This window comes from Mauremys mutica, chromosome 18, assembly GCF_020497125.1.
Source record: "Mauremys mutica isolate MM-2020 ecotype Southern chromosome 18, ASM2049712v1, whole genome shotgun sequence".
Classification (NCBI taxonomy): domain Eukaryota; kingdom Metazoa; phylum Chordata; order Testudines; family Geoemydidae; genus Mauremys; species Mauremys mutica.
The window spans coordinates 29,560,174-29,577,540 of record NC_059089.1 but is presented as its reverse complement, the minus strand read 5'-3'; the positions used below and the strand labels follow the sequence as shown (position 1 = coordinate 29,577,540).

The 17,367-nt window shown below is 55.2% G+C and overlaps 1 protein-coding gene and 1 long non-coding RNA gene across 2 annotated transcripts; both read left to right on the top strand.

The window, feature by feature from the left end:
* The first annotated feature begins 1,859 nt into the window (after window positions 1–1,859).
* LOC123352686 lies at window positions 1,860–7,131 on the top strand. Its single transcript, XR_006574255.1, has 3 exons — window positions 1,860–1,998; window positions 6,287–6,432; window positions 6,675–7,131. It is a non-coding gene; the product is annotated as an uncharacterized LOC123352686 (long non-coding RNA).
* A 1,272-nt stretch (window positions 7,132–8,403) lies between these two features.
* Window positions 8,404–10,224, top strand: LOC123352715 (myb-related transcription factor, partner of profilin-like). The gene is made up of 3 exons (XM_044993193.1): window positions 8,404–8,624; window positions 9,010–9,252; window positions 9,931–10,224. Exons 1-3 carry the CDS (start codon window positions 8,582–8,584, stop codon window positions 10,089–10,091), a joined length of 447 nt encoding a protein of 148 aa, XP_044849128.1. The 5' UTR covers window positions 8,404–8,581; the 3' UTR covers window positions 10,092–10,224.
* The last annotated feature ends 7,143 nt before the right edge of the window (window positions 10,225–17,367 follow it).

The following is a 17,367-nucleotide window of genomic DNA, read 5'->3' as shown; positions in this document are numbered from 1 at the left end:
CGTGGGCCACTGCCCGCGGTCCCCTGCCACAAGGGGTCCGCCAGAGACTTTTGCCGGCGTTCCCCTGCTTGGGGCACGCCGTGGACCACTGCCTGCGACCCCCTGCCACAAGGGGTCCGCCAGAGACTGTTGCCAGCGTTCCCCTGCCTGGGGCACGCCGTGGGCCATTGCCAGCGGCCCCCTGCTAAAAGGGGCCCGCCAGAGACTTTTTGCCGGCGTTCCCCTGCCTGGGGCGCGCCGTGGGCCATTGCCAGCGGCCCCCCTGCTAAAAGGGGCCGCTAGAGACTTTTACCGGCGCTCCCCTGCCCGGGGCGCGCCGTGGACCAGTGCCCGCGGTACCCCGCCAAAAGGGGGCCCGCCAGAGACTTTTGCCGGCGTTCCCCTGCCTGGGGCACGCCGTGGACCATTGCCTGCGGCCCCCCGCCCTAAGGAGTCCGCCAGAGACTTTTGCCGGCGTTCCCCCGCCTGGGGCGCGCCGTGGGCCATTGCCAGCGGCCCCCTGCTAACAGGGGCCCGCCAGAGACCTTTTGCCGGCGTTCCCCTGCCTGGGGCGCGCCGTCGGCCACTGCCAGCGGCCCCCCTGCGAAAAGGGGCCGCTAGAGACTTTTGCCGGCGCTCCCCTGCCTGGGGCGCGCCGTGGACCACTGCCCGCAGTCCCCCGCCAAAAGGGGGCCCGCCAGAGACTTCTCCCGGCCCTTCCCGACCGGAGGGCGCTCTGTGGACAATTGCTGGCCGGCCCGTGCTAGAAGGGCGTGGGCCGGGCTCCTCGCCCCGCCCCCTCCGCCAGCGGAGGTAGCAACGGCGGCCCAGCTTACAAACTGCAAGGGAAGCCCAGAGCCCCCACTGCAGATGCCAGGCAGAAGCCCCGAGCCCAGGCACCCAGAGCGCCGGCAGGAGTTGGGAGGGGCATGAAAGTCCTGAGCCCAGTGCCCCAGCACTGGCTGCAGCCACAGGGGGCCAGAAGCTCTGAGTCCGGGCACCCAGAGACGTGACTGGAGCAGAAGCTGCCAAGGCCAAAGCCCTGAGCTCAATCCTGGGCTGATGCAGCGCACTCACTTCTGCATTGCCGCTGCAGGTGCATCTGATATCCCCACGGAGAGGAAGTCCTGTCCCCAGACGGGCAGACAAACAGCTAGGAGGCCCCTACTGGGTTCTCCTGGCTGAGGGGTCCAGTAGGACGGGAAGACTGCATTTCATGGGGCAGGGCTAATTCAATCTAGCCAAAAAAGCTTCACAAAAGCTTTTGGCAGGAACTCAGCCCATTGAGCAAAGACAACAAGAACCAACAGCTGCCAGCTGAAGCCAGAGAAATTCAAATGAGACGTAGGCACACATTTTTGACAGTGAGGGAAACTAGCCACTGGAACAAATTACCCATGGGAGAGGTGGAGTCTCTGTTTCATGGTGTCCTCACGTCACAACTGCCTGTCATTCTGGAAGGTGCCTTTTAGTGACTTACAAGCAATTGGGCTTCATATGGTGCAAAGTGTGTGAAATTTCATAGCCTGTGAAATAGAGGCTAGATTAGGAGATCGAATTGTGTCACAACTTCTATGAAAAGCTCAGTGTGGGGTGCGGAACAGACTCTGCTGTTTTACTGGGTGGCCTGCTTGCTCCCCAGAATCAGTAATGAGCAAGTGGGGTGATCCGGGGTGCAGCTCAAACACCCAGCTGGGCTGGCCAGGGGCAGACATCAGGCCTGCCAGGGAAAGGTGGGTGTGGCAGTGACTTCACAAAGGCCTTTGGCAGGAACTCAGCCTATTGGGCAGAGATGATGAGGCGTCTGTGACCTCACAGAGCTCCCTTGCCAACGGCCGGGCAGGATAGGGATGCGGGGCAGGGGGAACCTCGGAGAGCCCTGTAGCCTTGCTGCAGCAAGCCTCCAGCTCGCGGTCTCTCATTCAGGACCAAGAGCCAGTTGCTGTAGAGGAGATTCTCTTCGTGCGTTTGTCTTATCTGTGTGGATTTGATTCAAAGACATTGTCATCTGTGTAGAAGGTAAGAAAAAATATAGGCTCTAGATATAGATACAAGATAGGGGACTCTATCCTAGCAGATTCAAAGGCATCACCACCCTCCTAGGGAAAAAGGTTTTGCTAATATCCAAGCCTTCCACATTGCAACTTGAGAGCATTGCTCCTTGTTCTGTCATCTGCCAGCTCTAAGATTTCATGACAATCAATCTTTCATTAGGAAAATAATTCAAAAATGCAAATACAAAAAACTTTGAGTGAAATCAACCCATCCTGATCTTTAGTGTCTGGGGTGTGGGCCTCGGGGGCCAGACTGAGACCCTCATGGGCTAGTAACACCCAGGAAGCCAGTAAAATAATTCCAGTTCTCTTAGCATCCAGGCCTCCCTAATCCAAGGAACAGCTGAGGGCTGCGGGAGACAGAGGGGTGCTGAGAAGGTCTAACTCATGACTGAAAATACAGAGATGTGTTATTGGCTTTGGTTGGGGGACAAGTAACAAATCCGTCAGGATTCTTGCCCCAAACAACAATCACCCATTGTCCTTTAGAGCACGAGGGCCCTAACGCGCCTGACTTGCTCAATCTCTCCCCTGCTAGGGCTGAGAGAACTTTCTCCATCCCCCAGGATACCGAGGGAAAGAGAAAAGAAGTGACCTCTCTTTGGTCACACAGCAAGGCCATGCCAGAGCTAGAACGAGAAGCATAAGAAAGAAGTTGTATCAAAATGTTTTGCATTTCAAACTGACAGATTTCTTAAACAAAGGCAATTTGATGTGTGGTTCGTGAACTGAAATGATACATTCTTGTCTCCACATGTTTCTAGATTGATGATCCAGTAGATCTATGCCCTAGTTTTTATCCCTAGATTGAGGGAGGAAAACAAGTTTGCCTGTTTTGTGAATTCCCAATGGCTTTCTTGAATTTCCACAAACTAGTCGATTGAACTGAACGATTTGAATAAACTGAAAGGAAGACAATATTTTCTGCACCTTTACTGCTGCCCAAAGCTGGGTTAGTATTTCAGCTAGCTTTGCTTCCGGGGCCTTAGCTATCACATCAGTGGTGCGACTGGCTGAAAAGCTTGGCAGTGAACATGTTCTACTGAATGTTATTTTTTCTCTTCTATTTAAATTATTTAAAAGATTGTCATAAATTGGGCCCTTATCAGAGGTTGTCAATTTCCAATGTAATGATGACTGTGAGGGAGACTAGCCACTGGAAGAAATTACCCAGGGGAGAGGTGGAGTCTCTGTTTCCTGGTGTCCTACCATCATAACTGGTTGGGAAGGTGCCTTTTAGTGAATTACAAGCAATTGGGCTTAATTGGGTGCTAAGAGTGTGAAATTTCATAGCCCGTGAAATAGAGGCCACATTAGGAGACTGAATTGTTTCACAACAATTGTTTCACAGCCTCTATGAAAAACTCAGTGTGGGGTGCGGAACAGACTCTGCTGTTTTACTGGGTAGCCTGCTTGCTCCCCAGAATCAATAATGAGCAAGTGGGGTGATCCGGGGTGCAGCTCAAACATCCAGCTGGGCTGACCAGGGGCAGAGGTCAGGCCTGCCAGGGAAAGGTGGGTGTTGCAGTGACTTCACAAAAGCTTTTGGCAGGAACTCAGCCCATTGAGCAAAGACAATTAGTTGGGAATTGGTCCTGCTTTGAGCAGGGGGTTGGACTACATACCTCCTGAGGTCCCTTCCAACCCTGATAGTCTATGATTCTATGAGTGAGGCGTCTGTGACCTCACAGAGCTCCGTTGCCAACAGCCAGGCAGGACAGGGATGCAGGGCAAGGGGAACCTCGCAGAGCCCTGGAGCCTTGCTGCAGCAAGCCTCCATCTTCGCTTTACCAGAGAAAGGTTATGAGCAGACAATGGCTGGAAGTTGAAGCTAGACCAATACACACTGGAAAGAAGGCGAGGAGCATTTTTACCATCAGAGTTTGGAGCAATTCACTGAGGGTTGTGCTGGATTTTCCACAACTGGCCTCTTTTAAAATCAAGCTTGGGTGTTTTACTAAAAACCAGCTCTAATTCCTATGGGAATTATTTTGAGGCACATTCTATGGCCGAAGTGAAAGAGAAAGTCAGACGACAGTGGTTTCCTCTGGGCTTGGAATTAACCTGTGACTCGCTGGGGGCGTTTGGAATGTGGCCATTTTGCTTCCCTCTTCCTCCTTCCCTCTTGTCCCTTCTTCTCAGTTGGAAAACGGGCCACCAGAAAAGCCTGATTTCCACCCTGTGCCCCTTCCATTCGTGCTGTAAGCTGAAGGGCATTGTGACTTGAGAGTGAATTCAGCCAGTCAGTGCTAACTCTCCACAGGTGATTTGCATAAGTCAGTAAATGAGCCTGCAGATTTCCGTGGGAGCGATGCCCAAGGCAGGGCTCAGGCTTCGGGTTTATGCTCCGGGTTAGTGGAGTCAGGGAGCGACAGGTGGCCGAGTTACCTCTGGTGTCACAATGTTACTGCTCAGGTTCCTCTGCCTGCTGCACCACCTGGGCAGAGACTGTCAAGGGGAAGGTTTTGTGGATTTGAAACTTAGAAACCAGGAAGCGCAGGAGAGGACTGGCTTAGAGAGTTTGGCAGTAAAATGTAGGTTTTGTGGCAATATCCTGTGCAATTGCTACTGGATCCGGGACGGAGACAGCATTCCTGCCCCTCCCACCACCTCTTAGCTGGGCCTACATAAAAGAGACTAGCTAGAGTTTTGCACACTTGTTTGTTTGAGGCTGAGCAAATAAGGCCCAACAAATTACTGCTAGGATGAATTTTGCTGCCTCCTCTCCTTGACTATTATACAAGCAGTTTCTGATTCTCTCAGATGAAGTCGTTCTTCTAAAATCAAGGGCAAGACCAATCAGTGGCTTTTTCACAACCCCCCACCCCGCCCCGAGATTTTTTTTATTCAAACTGGGTTTTTTAAATTTATATTGAAAAAGTTTTTTTTTAAACTTATCCAGTATAAAATTTGAAATGATGACAAGTGATGTTAAGGCCTCTAGTTGCTCCAGCCTATTAAAGTAATTTAAATAACTACATATATGAAGAAGTCCATGTTTGCTGCCAAGTGTCAGAGGAAGTCAAAGCACTGAACTGTTGGAAGTCATTGCCTAAGAACCTGGGGGTCCAGAAGTTATTGAAACACTCAGCCAGATTTTGGCAGCACTAGCCTCTTCTGCAGGTGCAGAAAGAATATTTTCTTCATTCCAGTTGATGCAGCTACTTCATTCAAATGTAAGAAACTGATTGGGAGTTCGAAAAGGATGAAGGTTTCTTTTCCTCTTGTAATATATGAATAAAGGCTAGAGAGGAGGAGGTGTGAGCTACTACTTCTAAAATCTGGAAGGATGTTATGAGCAGGAACAATCAGTTCAGTGCACGAACTAGAGATACTTCTTTACCTCAGTTTGTTTGAAATGAAAACAAATGGTTCAGTCAACCTTTTTGTTTTTCTGTATCCTGCAAAACCAGCAAGTCAACATGTTTGAATGGATCCCAATTCCTAGCCTCATAGAAGACTAGGGTTGGAACAGAACTCAGGAGGTATCTAGTCCAACCCACCTGCTGCAGGCAGGACCAACCCCAACTTCATCATCCCAGCCAGGGCTTTGTCAAGCTGACCTTTAAAAACTTGTAAGGATGGAGATTCCACCACCTCCCTAGGGAACCCATTCCAGGGCTTCACCACCCTCCTAGTGAACTAGTGTTTCCTAATAGCCAAGCTAAGCCTTCCACAGTGCAACTTGAGACCGTTGCTCCGTGTTCTGTCATCGGCCACCACTAAGAATTTCATGAGAATCAATCTCTCATTAGGAAAATAACTCAAAAATACAACTACAAAACATTTGGAATGAAATCAATCCACCCTGACCTGTAGTGTCTGGGGGTGTGGGCCTCTGAGGCTAGACTGAGACCCTCATTGGCTAGAACCACCCATTGAGCCAGTAACAATATCCTCTCCTGTTACCGTCCAAGCCACCTCAGTCCAAGGAACAGCTGAGGGCTGCGGGAGACAGAGGGGTGCTGAGAAGGTCTAACTCATGACTGCCAACCCAGAGATGTGTTATTGGCTTTGGATGGGGGACAAGGAGCAAATCCGTCAGTCAGAACAACAGGTCCCACTCGGAGCCAGGGAGACTGGGAATCAAGTCCTGCTGGCACTGCCAGCTCTGGCTTTCTGGAGGAGGAGGAAGCCCCCAGCTCCCCTAGCTGACCCTGAGGCACCTTCTGGTCCCAAATGGAGGTGGCCCCGGGTACAGCTATGGAGTGTCCCAGGAGCGTTCCGCTAGTGGCATTGTATTGTTTTCACAGCCAGTTTCGATCGCTGGTTGCTACCCCTTGCCCTGCTGGCAGGGCATTGAGCGGCACCCGTTTCCGGCCACCTGGGTGCGGAGAGCGAGGAGGGTGAAGGGAGGAGCAACCCCAAGCATCTGTCATTCAGCTCCATCTGATCTAGAGTAAGTAAGTGGAGTTCTCCAGAGCCATCCCCTGTGTGGTGGGAATATCCCACCACTGGGGCTCCCAGCCCGTCCCTTGTCAGGGTTTGTTCCCCAGGTGGAGGGCTCCTGTGCCTTGGGGTGGGATGTGTCGGGAGGAAAAATTGCCTCAGCAGAGGGGAGGTGGGCAGGGGAGCAGGCAGACTCATTAATGAGAGGCTGCTTTGAAGCCAGACTCATGGCTGCTCCCCACTCCATTCCAGGATGGAGCGAATAAGGCGGATGCTGAGGAGGAAGGCCGGGCACGGGGCTCCAGAGCCGGCAGCAAACATCAGGCAGCCTGCCCAGGAGGAGAGCGGCCCCTCTGTCCCCGCGGGCGGGGAAGAGGCTCGTGGCCAGCAGAAAGGGAGGAGCTGCTTCGCCTGCTGGAGGAGGCGGAAGACAGCAGCTCCTCTAGCTGACCCGGAGGCACCTTCTGGGCCGAAACGGAAGTGGCCCCGGGTTCAGCTGTGGAGCAGAGAGCCAGGGGAGGGCAGGAGCCGGGGACGGCAGCTCTGGCGCTTCCACTGCAGGAAGCCAAGGAGCCAGGAGCTGCGCCCCAGGGGCCAGCAGGAGCCGCCAACCACCGTGGCAGCTGAGGGGCCTCCCGCCGGCCCCAGCCTGGCCCCGGAGGAAACTCCCGCCGGCCCCAGCCTGGCCCTGGAGGAGCCTCCCACCGGCCCCAGCCTGGCGACTCAGAAGCCTCCCGCCAGCCCCAGCCTGGCGACTCAGATGCCTCCCGCCAGCCCCAGCCTGGCGACTCAGAAGCCTCCCGCCGGCCCCAGCCTGGCGACTCAGAAGCCTCCCGCCGGCCCCAGCCTGGCGACTCAGAAGCCTCCCGCCGGCCCCAGCCTGGCGACTCAGAAGCCTCCCGCCAGCACCAGCCTGGCGACTCAGAAGCCTCCCGCCAGCCCCAGCCTGGCGACTCAGAAGCCTCCCGCCGGCCCCAGCCTGGCGACTCAGAAGCCTCCCGCCGGCCCCAGCCTGGCGACTCAGAAGCCTCCCGCCGGCCCCAGCCTGGCGACTCAGAAGCCTCCCGCCGGTCCCAGCCTGGCGACTCAGAAGCCTCCCGCCAGTCCCAGCCTGGCGACTCAGAAGCCTCCCGCCAGCCCCAGCCTGGCCCCGGAGGAAACTCCCGCCGGCCCCAGCCTGGCGACTCAGAAGCCTCCCGCCGGTCCCACCTTGGCGACTCAGAAGCCTCCCGCCGGCCCCAGCCTGGCGACTCAGAAGCCTCCCGCCAGCCCCAGCCTGGCGACTCAGAAGCCTCCCGCCGGCCCCAGCCTGGCCTCGGAGGAGCCTCCCGCCGGCCCCAGCCTGGCGACTCAGAAGCCTCCCGCCGGTCCCAGCCTGGCGACTCAGAAGCCTCCCGCCGGCCCCAGCCTGGCGACTCAGAAGCCTCCCGCCGGCCCCAGCCTGGCACTTGTGGCGCCTCCTCCCAGGCCAGAGCAGGAGTTCAGTGACAGCACCAGCTCCGTATTCTCCTGCGGGTCCAGCAGCTCCTCCATGGGGTCTGGGAGCCCTGTGTTTCGAGGCTCCCTCTTTGGAGGTGAGGGGAGACCCAGGAGAAAGGGAGGAGGACTGGGGCGGTGGGGGACTAGTAACACCCTGTGACCATGGGCTCGCCAAGGCACCGGGACTGAGCCACATGAGCCCCACTGACACCAGTGGGGGTAGCACAGCCACACCCCAAGGCAGGGGATGCTGGGTGGAGTCGGGGAGCTCTGGCCTCCCCTGATCATGTTGGGGGGGGGGCTGACTGCCACGGGGCCCTGAGGCTGATGGGGCTGAGGGCGTCTCTGGGAGGGGCAGGGTGGGGCCCTGGCTGCCATGGGGCTCCTTACAGAGAAAGGGGAAACATGGAGCCTTCTCTGTCCACTGCATCCCCCCAGCAGCAGAAGGGATTAAACTTTCTCCTTCCCTCCCTGGTGCAGACACCCCCAGTGCCCAGGTGTGGTGGGGTGAGGAGGAGGAGGAAGAAGAGGAGGAGGAGGAGGAGGATTCGTCCCCCATCACGCCTCAGAAGCCTCCCGCCGGCCCCAGCCTGGCACTTGTGGCGCCTCCTCCCAGGCCAGAGCAGGAGTTCAGTGACAGCACCAGCTCCGTATTCTCCTGCGGGTCCAGCAGCTCCTCCATGGGGTCTGGGAGCCCTGTGTTTCGAGGCTCCCTCTTTGGAGGTGAGGGGAGACCCAGGAGAAAGGGAGGAGGACTGGGGCGGTGGGGGACTAGTAACACCCTGTGCCCATGGGCTTGCCAAGGCACCGGGACTGAGCCACATGAGCCCCACTGACACCAGTGGGGGTAGCACAGCCACACCCCAAGGCAGGGGATGCTGGGTGGAGTCGGGGAGCTCTGGCCTCCCCTGATCATGTTGGGGAGGGGGCTGACTGCCACGGGGCCCTGAGGCTGATGGGGCTGAGGGCGTCTCTGGGAGGGGCAGGGTGGGGCCCTGGTTGCCATGGGGCTCCTTACAGAGAAAGGGGAAACATGGAGCCTTCTCTGTCCACTGCATCCCCCCAGCAGCAGAAAGGATTAAACTTTCTCCTTCCCTCCCTGGTGCAGACACCCCCAGCGCCCAGGTATGGTGGGGTGAGGAGGAGGAGGAAGAAGAGGAGGAGGAGGAGGAGGATTCGTCCCCCATCACGCCTCAGAAACCTCCCGCCAGCCCCAGCCTGGCACTTGTGGCGCCTCCTCCCAGCCCAGAGCAGGAGTTCAGTGACAGCACCAGCTCCGTATTCTCCTGCGGGTCCAGCAGCTCCTCCGTGGGGTCTGGGAGCCCTGTGTTTCAAGGCTCCCTCTTTGGAGGTGAGGGGAGACCCAGGGGAAAGGGAGGAGGACTGGGGCGTTGGGGACTAGTAACACCCTGTGCCCATCCGACCATCCCCCAGCCGGGGCCCAATCCACCCACCCGGTATCTGAGCCCTTCCCAGCCAGGAAGGAAACTCCCCCCAAACACCCTGGGGCAGGGGAGCAGCCTCCCCGTCTGGCAGGTGGGAACTGAAATGCAGAGGAAGGGCTGTGGGCCTGGTCACACAATCCTGGGTGTAGATCTGGGAAGTGGACTGGGTCCCGGCCTAGAGCCTTTCCCCCAGGGGCACCTTTGCTTCTGCCCCTTTATTCTCCCCTCCGGCTAGGGGGTCTGAGAGTGTGAAATGAACAGGGAGGGTGATGGGGTCCTGGCACACAACCTGGATGGGAGCTCCCCTTGGCTTGGAGCCCAGGCTCAGAGACATCTTTGTCATCCCGCTGTCCTTCTGTTATTGCTAGGAAGGGAGTCCCCCGATGAGGGGTCTCCAGGCTCCAGTAAGTCATCCACATTCCCTCCCGCATGTACCCCCTGCCCTGCCCTGTCCTCCGGTTTCTCGCTGTTGACTCTGGCTGGACTCTTGACTCCGGTCTCTGGCAATGACTTTGGCGTGACCCTTCTTGGCTCCAGATTTGGGTTCTGAACCCCGGCTCAGTATTCTCCTTGCCTTTCTCTAGCCTCGCTCCAGGCCCTCCAGCCACCCGCTCCAGCCCTGCCTACTCCTCCTCGTGATCTTCCCCGACAACGGCAATTTCGACCACCCGGCTTCGACCTCCGGCGCAGATATGGACTCTGGCTCCGGATGGGCCTGCACATAGTCAACACCTGGCTGCAGTAGACAGGCCCCACCGTAAATCAAACCCCAACCCTGCCCCATGACCCCTTAGTCCCTCCCACCTGTCACCGGAAGTCCTGCCCCATGGGGGTATTACTTCGTGGTCAAGGCGGCCACATGACTGGAAGCCAGGTGTGTCATGTGACCCCTCTAAGAACTCCTCCCACCACCCTCTACCAATCAGGATGGGTTTCCTCCTGGAAGGACCACCCCAAGAGGAGATTTGACCAATCAGGGCGAGCTCTGGGGTGGGAGGGTGACCTATCCCGACGTGTGTCTTGTGACCCCTCTAAGAACTCCTCTCACTGCCCTCGACCAATTAGGATCGGTTTTGTCCTGACAGGACCACCCCAAGAGGGGATTCTGACCAATCAGGGTGAGTTCTGGGGCAGGGTGACCCCTCCGGGAGTGGGCTGTTTGACCCCACTAAGGACTCCTCGCAGGGCCCTCTGCCAATCAGGGTGCAGCACCATCACCTCCTAAGTCCCAGTGCTGGACGGACGAGGCCATCTCTCACCAAGGACACATGGTTTAGAACTCGTGGGAAGGCTGCGGAGAGAAAACCTGGACTCCTTCACCACCCCCGTGAGAACTTCGGACTCTGTCTTCGCCCCGAGGGTCTTTGACCATCCGAGGAGAAAGCGCTACTTCAGCGACAGTGCCGAGGAGGAGGAGGGAGCGACCGAGGGGAGCCCTTCGGCCCAGCCGTTGATGGACATGCCGGAACCCGAACCCAAAACCCAACTGCTTGTGAGACACCCCGATGAGCATGGTGGCCTCTCTTTGTTCACCCCCTTCGAGGTGGAATGCGACTGCGGCTCGGGGGAGTCACCGGCGCACAAGGTGAACACAGGTAAAGGAATGATTAAGTCAAGGGTGAAAGTAACTTCCAGGACTTCCCGGTACTGCCGGAGTACTGAGGGGGCGTGGCCTCACCCGGAAGGGGCGGGGCCTCTCAAGATTGAAAGGTCCTGTAGCATCGGCTGTGGCTGGGAGCCCCAGGGCCTTTAAATCCCCCCCACAGCTCTGGCAGCTGGGTTCGAGCGTGGATTTAAAGGTCGCGGAGCTCCCATGGCTGTGGGGATCCTGAGCCTTCCCCGGCTGGAGCCAGGATTTAAAGGGCCCGGAGCTCCTGCCGCTGCGAAGAGCTCTCAGCCCTTTAATTCCCTGCCCCAGCCTGGGTGCTGGAGCTGCGTGGAGGGGAATGAAAGGGCTCTGGGATCTATGCAGCCACGGGGAGCACTGAGCCCATTAAATCCCGGCCCCAGCCAGCTGCTGGAACTGTGTGGGGGCGGGGAGAGATTTAATGAGCTCTGGGTTCCCAGCAAGCGCTGGAGCTCTGAGCCCTTTAATTCCCGGCCCCAGCCCAGCTCCTGGAGCTGCGGGGGGAATTTAAAGGGCTCTGGGCTCCCCGCAGCCATAGGAGTTCTGAGCCAGAGATGAAAGTAAGCCAGTACGGGCCAGTACAGCGTAGCGGCAAGAGCCAGTACGCTGTGCCGGACCGCACCGGCTTCCTCAGCGGGGATTTAAAGGGCTCAGAGCTCCGGCGGCTGTGGGGAGCCCAGAGCCCTTTAAATCCCTCCTCCCCTCCCACCGCAGCTCCGGCAGCCGGGCTGGGGCTGGGAATTAAAAAGCTCGGTGCTCCCTGCAGCGGCAGGAGCTCTGGGCCCTTCAAATCCTGGCCCCAGCCCGGCAATGCTATGGCTCCCCGCAGCCATGGCAGCTCCGGGCCCTTTAAATCCACACCCGAACACGGCTGCCAGAGCTGCGGGGGAATTTAAAGGGCTCTGGGCTCCCTGTAGCCACGGGAGCTCTGAGCCCTTTAATTCGCAGCCCCAGCCTGGCTTCCGGAGCTGCGGGGGGTATTTAAAGGTCTCTGGGATTCTGGCAGCTGTGGGATCTCCGAGCCCTTTAAATCCTGGCCCCAGCCCGACTGCTGGGGTTCCGGGGATAATTAAAGGGCTCTGGGCTCCCCGCAGCCATGGGATCTCTGAAGCAGAGATGAAAATAAGCCATTACGGTCCAGTACGGCGTACCAGGAAGAGCCAATATGCCGTGCCGGACCGCACCGGCTTCCTGAGCAGGGATTTGAATGTCTCAGAGTTTTGGCGGCTGCAGGGAACCCAGAGCCCTTTAATTTTCCCCCGCAGCTCTGTCAGCCGGGCTGGGGCCAGATTTAAAGGGCTCGGTGCTCCCCGCAGCCATGGGAGCTCCGGGCCCTTCAAATCCACACCCGAATCCGGCTGCCGGAGCTGCGGGGGGAATCTAAAGGGCTCGGGGCTCCGCGGCGGCCTGAGCCCTGGGCCCTTTCATTTGCCCCTGAGCCCAGGGTTAATTTAAAGACCCTGCGGCTCCCAGTCATAGTCGATGCCTCAGGACCTTTAAATCTTGAGAGGCCCCATCTTTTCCGGTTGAGGCCACGCCCCCTCAGGATTCCAGCAGTACCGGTAAGTCCTGGAAGTCACTTTCCCCCCTGCTGTGAGCCCTTTAAATCCCAGCCCCAAGCCAGCTGCTGGAGCTGCATGGAGGGGAATTAAAGGGCTCTGGGATCTATTCAGCCACGGGGAGCACTGAGCCCATTAAATCCCGGCCCCAGCCCAGCTGCTGGAGCTGTGGGGGCAGGGGGGATTTAATGGGCTCTGGGTTCCCAGAAACTGCCGGAGCTCTGAGCCCTTTAATTCCCGGCCCCAGCCCAGCTCCTGGAGCTGCAGTGGGAATTTAAAGGGCTCTGTGTTCCCCGCAGCCATAGGAGTTCTGAGCCAGAGATGAAAGTAAGCCGGTACGGGCCAGTACAGCGTAGCGGCAAGAGCCAGTACGCTGAGCCGGACCGCACCGGCTTCCTCCGCGGGGATTTAACAGGCTCAGAGCTCCGGCGGCTGTGGGGAGCCCAGAGCCCTTTAAATCCCTCCTCCCCTCCCACCGCAGCTCCGGCAGCCGGGCTGGGGCTGGGAATTAAAAAGCTCGGTGCTCCCTGCAGCAGCAGGAGCTCTGGGCCCTTCAAATCCCGGCCCCAGCGCGGCAATGCTCTGGCTCCCCGCAGCCGTGGCAGCTCCGGGCCCTTTAAATTCACACCCGAACCCGGCTGCCAGAGCTGCGGGGGAATTTAAAAGGCTCTGGGCTCCCTGTAGCCACGGGAGCTCTGAGCCCTTTAATTCGCAGCCCCAGCCTGGCTTCCAGAGCTGCAGGGGGTATTTAAAGGTCTCTGGGATTCCCGCAGGCGCGGGATCTCCGAGCCCTTTAAATCCTGGCTCCAGCCTGACTGCCAGATCTGCAGGGGGTAATTAAAGGGCTCTGGGCTCCCCGCAGCCGTGGGTTCTCTGAAGCAGAGATGAAGATAAGCCATTACGGACCAGTACGGCGTACCAGGAAGAGCCAATATGCCGTGCCAGACCGCACCGGCTTCCTGAGCAGGATTTGAACGGCTCAGAGCTTTGGCGGCTGCAGGGAGCCCAGAGCCCTTTAATTTTCCCCCACAGCTCTGTCAGCCAGGCTGGGGCCAGATTTAAAGGGCTCGGTGCTCCCCGCAGCCGTGGGAGCTCTGGGCCCTTTAAATCCACACCTGAATCCGGCTGCCGGAACTGCGGGGGGAATCTAAAGGGCTCGGGGCTCCGCGGCGGCCTGAGCCCTGGGCCCTTTAATTTGCCCCTGAGCCCAGGGTTAATTTAAAGACCCTGGGGCTCCCAGCCACAGCCGATGCCCCAGGATCTTTAAATCTTGAGAGGCCACGCCTCCTCAGGATACTGGCAGTACCGGTAAGTCCTGGAAGTTACTTTCCCCCGTGCTGTGAGCCCTTTAAATCCCAGACCCAACCCAGCTGCTGGAGCCGCAAGGGCTCTGGACTCCCTACAGCTGCCAGAGCTCTGAGCCCTTTATATCCCCGCTGAGGAAGGCGGTGCGGTCCGGCACGGCGTACTGGCTCTGGCTGGTACTCCGTACTGGCCCGTACCAGCTTACTTTCACCTCTGGATTAAGTGACGGTCGAGGTCGTGAGACATTCCATAGAGCTCTCCTGGCCGCAGTGCCCATGACGGAAGGTGGTACGTTCCGTTCCGCCATGACATTCATAAACACATCCCATCTTTAAGGTCCATGTCTGCTAGGAACTGAGCGCGTCTGGGTCACGGCCCGGACTAAGTCGAGCATGTTAGAACCATTAACCACAGAGCCTTTGTACACAAAAGCCCCTTTATCGTTCCATGAAGAGAGATTTGTAGCCTGGCCCAGCTTCTTTAGCAGTACGAATGCATTTTTCTTAGAACACTTCTTCACGTTATCCAGCACCTGCTGAGCAACAGACTCTGAGCTCTTTGGTGTTTCTGGGGGGTTGCAGTTACATTCTGTCCCTGTTCTGGTAGAAACAGACTGATTTTCACTTTCTCCGCGTCGCTCAGCTTCATGTACATTAGGCACCTTTGAAGCTCGGCTCTGTAAGGTTTAGCCTTTTAGTATTCGGCTCAGTCGGTTCTTTGAAGAACAGACTCGTTTCAGCATCCAGTAAGTGAGTTGTGGTCGGTCGTTAGGCCCTCTGAGGATACAGAGGTCACCAGTGTTCTGAGCGAAGCTTCAGATTTTTCCCAACTCTCCTTAGAATGTCGTTTTTTAGCCCCCCCCGCCCTCTGGGGACACAGCGTCCATCAGTTTTCTGAATGAACCATCAAACTGTTCCCAAATACTAGAATATAGGGGAGCGGTGACGAGCTTATGGTTTTGGAAGAATGGTTTGTCAGTCCTTGGTATTTTATTCACAACCCCTAGAGTGCATGCTCCGGGTTTGTGAATGTGTGTGGTTCTGCGCATGTTCAGAGTCCCTCGAACGCATGCTCCGGGTTTGTGAATGTGGGTGTTTTCTCAGGGTTTGCTGTGGCAGTGGCTGCTGAGGAACTGGAGTTGTGGTTGTTGTTTACCAGAGTCTTGTTTTGCCCTTGGGTTTGCCGGATATGAGGTTTGGACTGCCCGGATGCTTCATCTGCACTCTTGTGCTGTTTTGCGTTGTTAAAAGTCTCAAAGCAGATTCCTGGTTCTTTGGCGGTTCTGGAGGAGGTGTCCTTGTAGCGCGGACTAAGCGTTGTCAGAAAAGTTGCCCATGCCTATGGGGGGTGGGGGGAACCATTTTACAAAACTGAACTTTACCATCTTTCTCACCCACACCTATGTATTCACTTCAAATACAAAACCTCACAGAACAACCCAACCAATAAGCAAAATATATTTACTGGGCTTCTTCCATCCATCAGTCACTGATGCTGGTGAATTTTCCCTTTCAGCTGTCTCGTTCCCTTTTCTTCTGAGCTTGTTTTCCCTCTGCTCTAAGGATCTCTCATGTTTTCACCGTACTGTGGAGCAAACAGCATTATTATAAAACACATGAAACCGTCTTGTAAACTTAAAAACTAAATATTCATTAGGGTGTTTTTCTGTTTAAAAAGTCACAGCTTTAAAACAAATCATCCAGTTCAGGCTGTACGAGAAACACGGGTTTTGAGTTCATTTCTACCACTTAAAACATAAACCAAAAAACAACAAACAAACAAACAACAACAAAAACCTCAAAAACATTTTTTTAAAATACATCTCATTTTGCAGAATAAAAACCAAACTGCTTTTAAAATCCATTTTAAACCACATTTTGCACAGGAAAAAACCTTGTTGGTTTGAAACAAACCAAGTACTTTTAAAACCCTACACCTATGCCTTGCCCAGACCCCTCTCACACACAAATTAGCAGCTTTAGAAACACACTAAACCAAGTTTGCCTCCATATACTTTTCAATAACTCCCACCCCCCCATGCATTTAAAAGTCAGTTGCAAAAAAATTCCCTTTCACTAAGGGATCAAGTGTTGCAGGCACATGCTTGTCCCGTTCCCCCATGTGTGTTTGGGCCTTCAGGTTAAAGAACAAGCAAAAATGTTAGTTACTATTACCACCAAATCCCTATACAAACTGTGCAATACTTAAAGATTTTTAAAACAGTATTAAGCACAACTATAGTTAAAATGGTTTTTACCTTGGCCTGGTGGTGAACTGCAGCTTAACGTTCTGGGTCCATGCTAAGCAGATCACGCTGCAATGAAGATAGGCACCATGATTTTCCTAAGACAGCCTGGGCAAAGAGTGGCATTATACAATGTATAGTTTCAGAGTTCAAGCCAGCCAGCCCTACCTCTGTCTGCCGTCCAGCAGCCTTCCAAGAAAGTTTCTGTTGAAAAGGACAGTCTCCAACAGACCTGAGGTTTTTAGACCATCTTAGCCCATTGCACAAACAGACTTCAGCATAGTAGCTAGCAGGTTAATTTAATCCCCACGGCTCTGAACTAATAGATCCTTAAGGACTTTAGGCACCCCTCCCGCAGCACCCCCTGTGGTGATCTGGGGTGGGGGAACCAAGCTGTCTGCACAACAGGGCTTTTTTTTTCTTTTTTCCTTTTTTCTGTAAGTTAAAAGAAATGTTTCTGTGGGGCCTTCTTAGAGTATTGAACAGTCCCCATTTCCAAGCGGGGGGCCCTTTGCAGATAACAATGAATGTCTTGGGCCTTGGGTTTTTTTTTTTTTAAACACGTTTCTTTCATGCTTAAAGTTTGGGGTGGGGTGTTTTCTAGAAAGAATGACCCAGAGCATTCGACCAACTCCAGGGCCATATTTAATCTGTCCAATAGTGTTCCACCAACTCCTGGGGTCATATTGAAACTGTCCAATTGAGTTCTGCCAACTCCAGCAGTTATATTGAAACTGTCCAATAGCATCTGCGAATTCCTGAGGTTTTATTTCATTTCATATTAATCAGAACTCACCATCCACCCCCACCCACCCCCATCAAATTTAACCCTATGGCAACAAGGGTAAGTAATCGCAATCACCCTGGCTATTCAGTGATGGGGGGGGGGTTAAACCCACTCAGTTCAACAGGATAAGTCAACTGTATTGTACTCAAACACAGGTCTGAACAGCCTGCTTGTTTTACTGTAAGCACATTTCTTAGGATTTTCCCCCCACCCACAACATACATTTCAGCTTTTTGCTGTAAATGGGTCACTTTTACACTCAAAACCCACAAGCGCTAGCTTCTCACAAACAATTGATTTTTTATTTAAAAGACATACAGCTCCTTGAAACCAAGCCAAGATGCTTCATTAACACTTTTAGCTCATTTAAGGGCCAAAGGCCTTTGAACAGAAACACAGATAGTCACAAAGCCCGTTTCAATAGGGTTTATTTTAAAATTTACAGCTACCAAGTTTTCTATTGCGTGTTTGTCCCCTCACCATTCTCTAGCTGAATCC

Bases quoted from the DNA above. Each gene is read 5' to 3' on its own strand.
- LOC123352715 (XM_044993193.1), top strand. From the start codon at position 8,582: ATGGGGTCTGGGAGCCCTGTGTTTCGAGGCTCCCTCTTTGGAG. The intron at 8,625-9,009 runs GTGAGGGGAGAC...TCCCTGGTGCAG, and splicing joins TCGAGGCTCCCTCTTTGGAG to ACACCCCCAGCGCCCAGGTA. The intron at 9,253-9,930 runs GTGAGGGGAGAC...GCCTTTCTCTAG, and splicing joins TCAAGGCTCCCTCTTTGGAG to CCTCGCTCCAGGCCCTCCAG.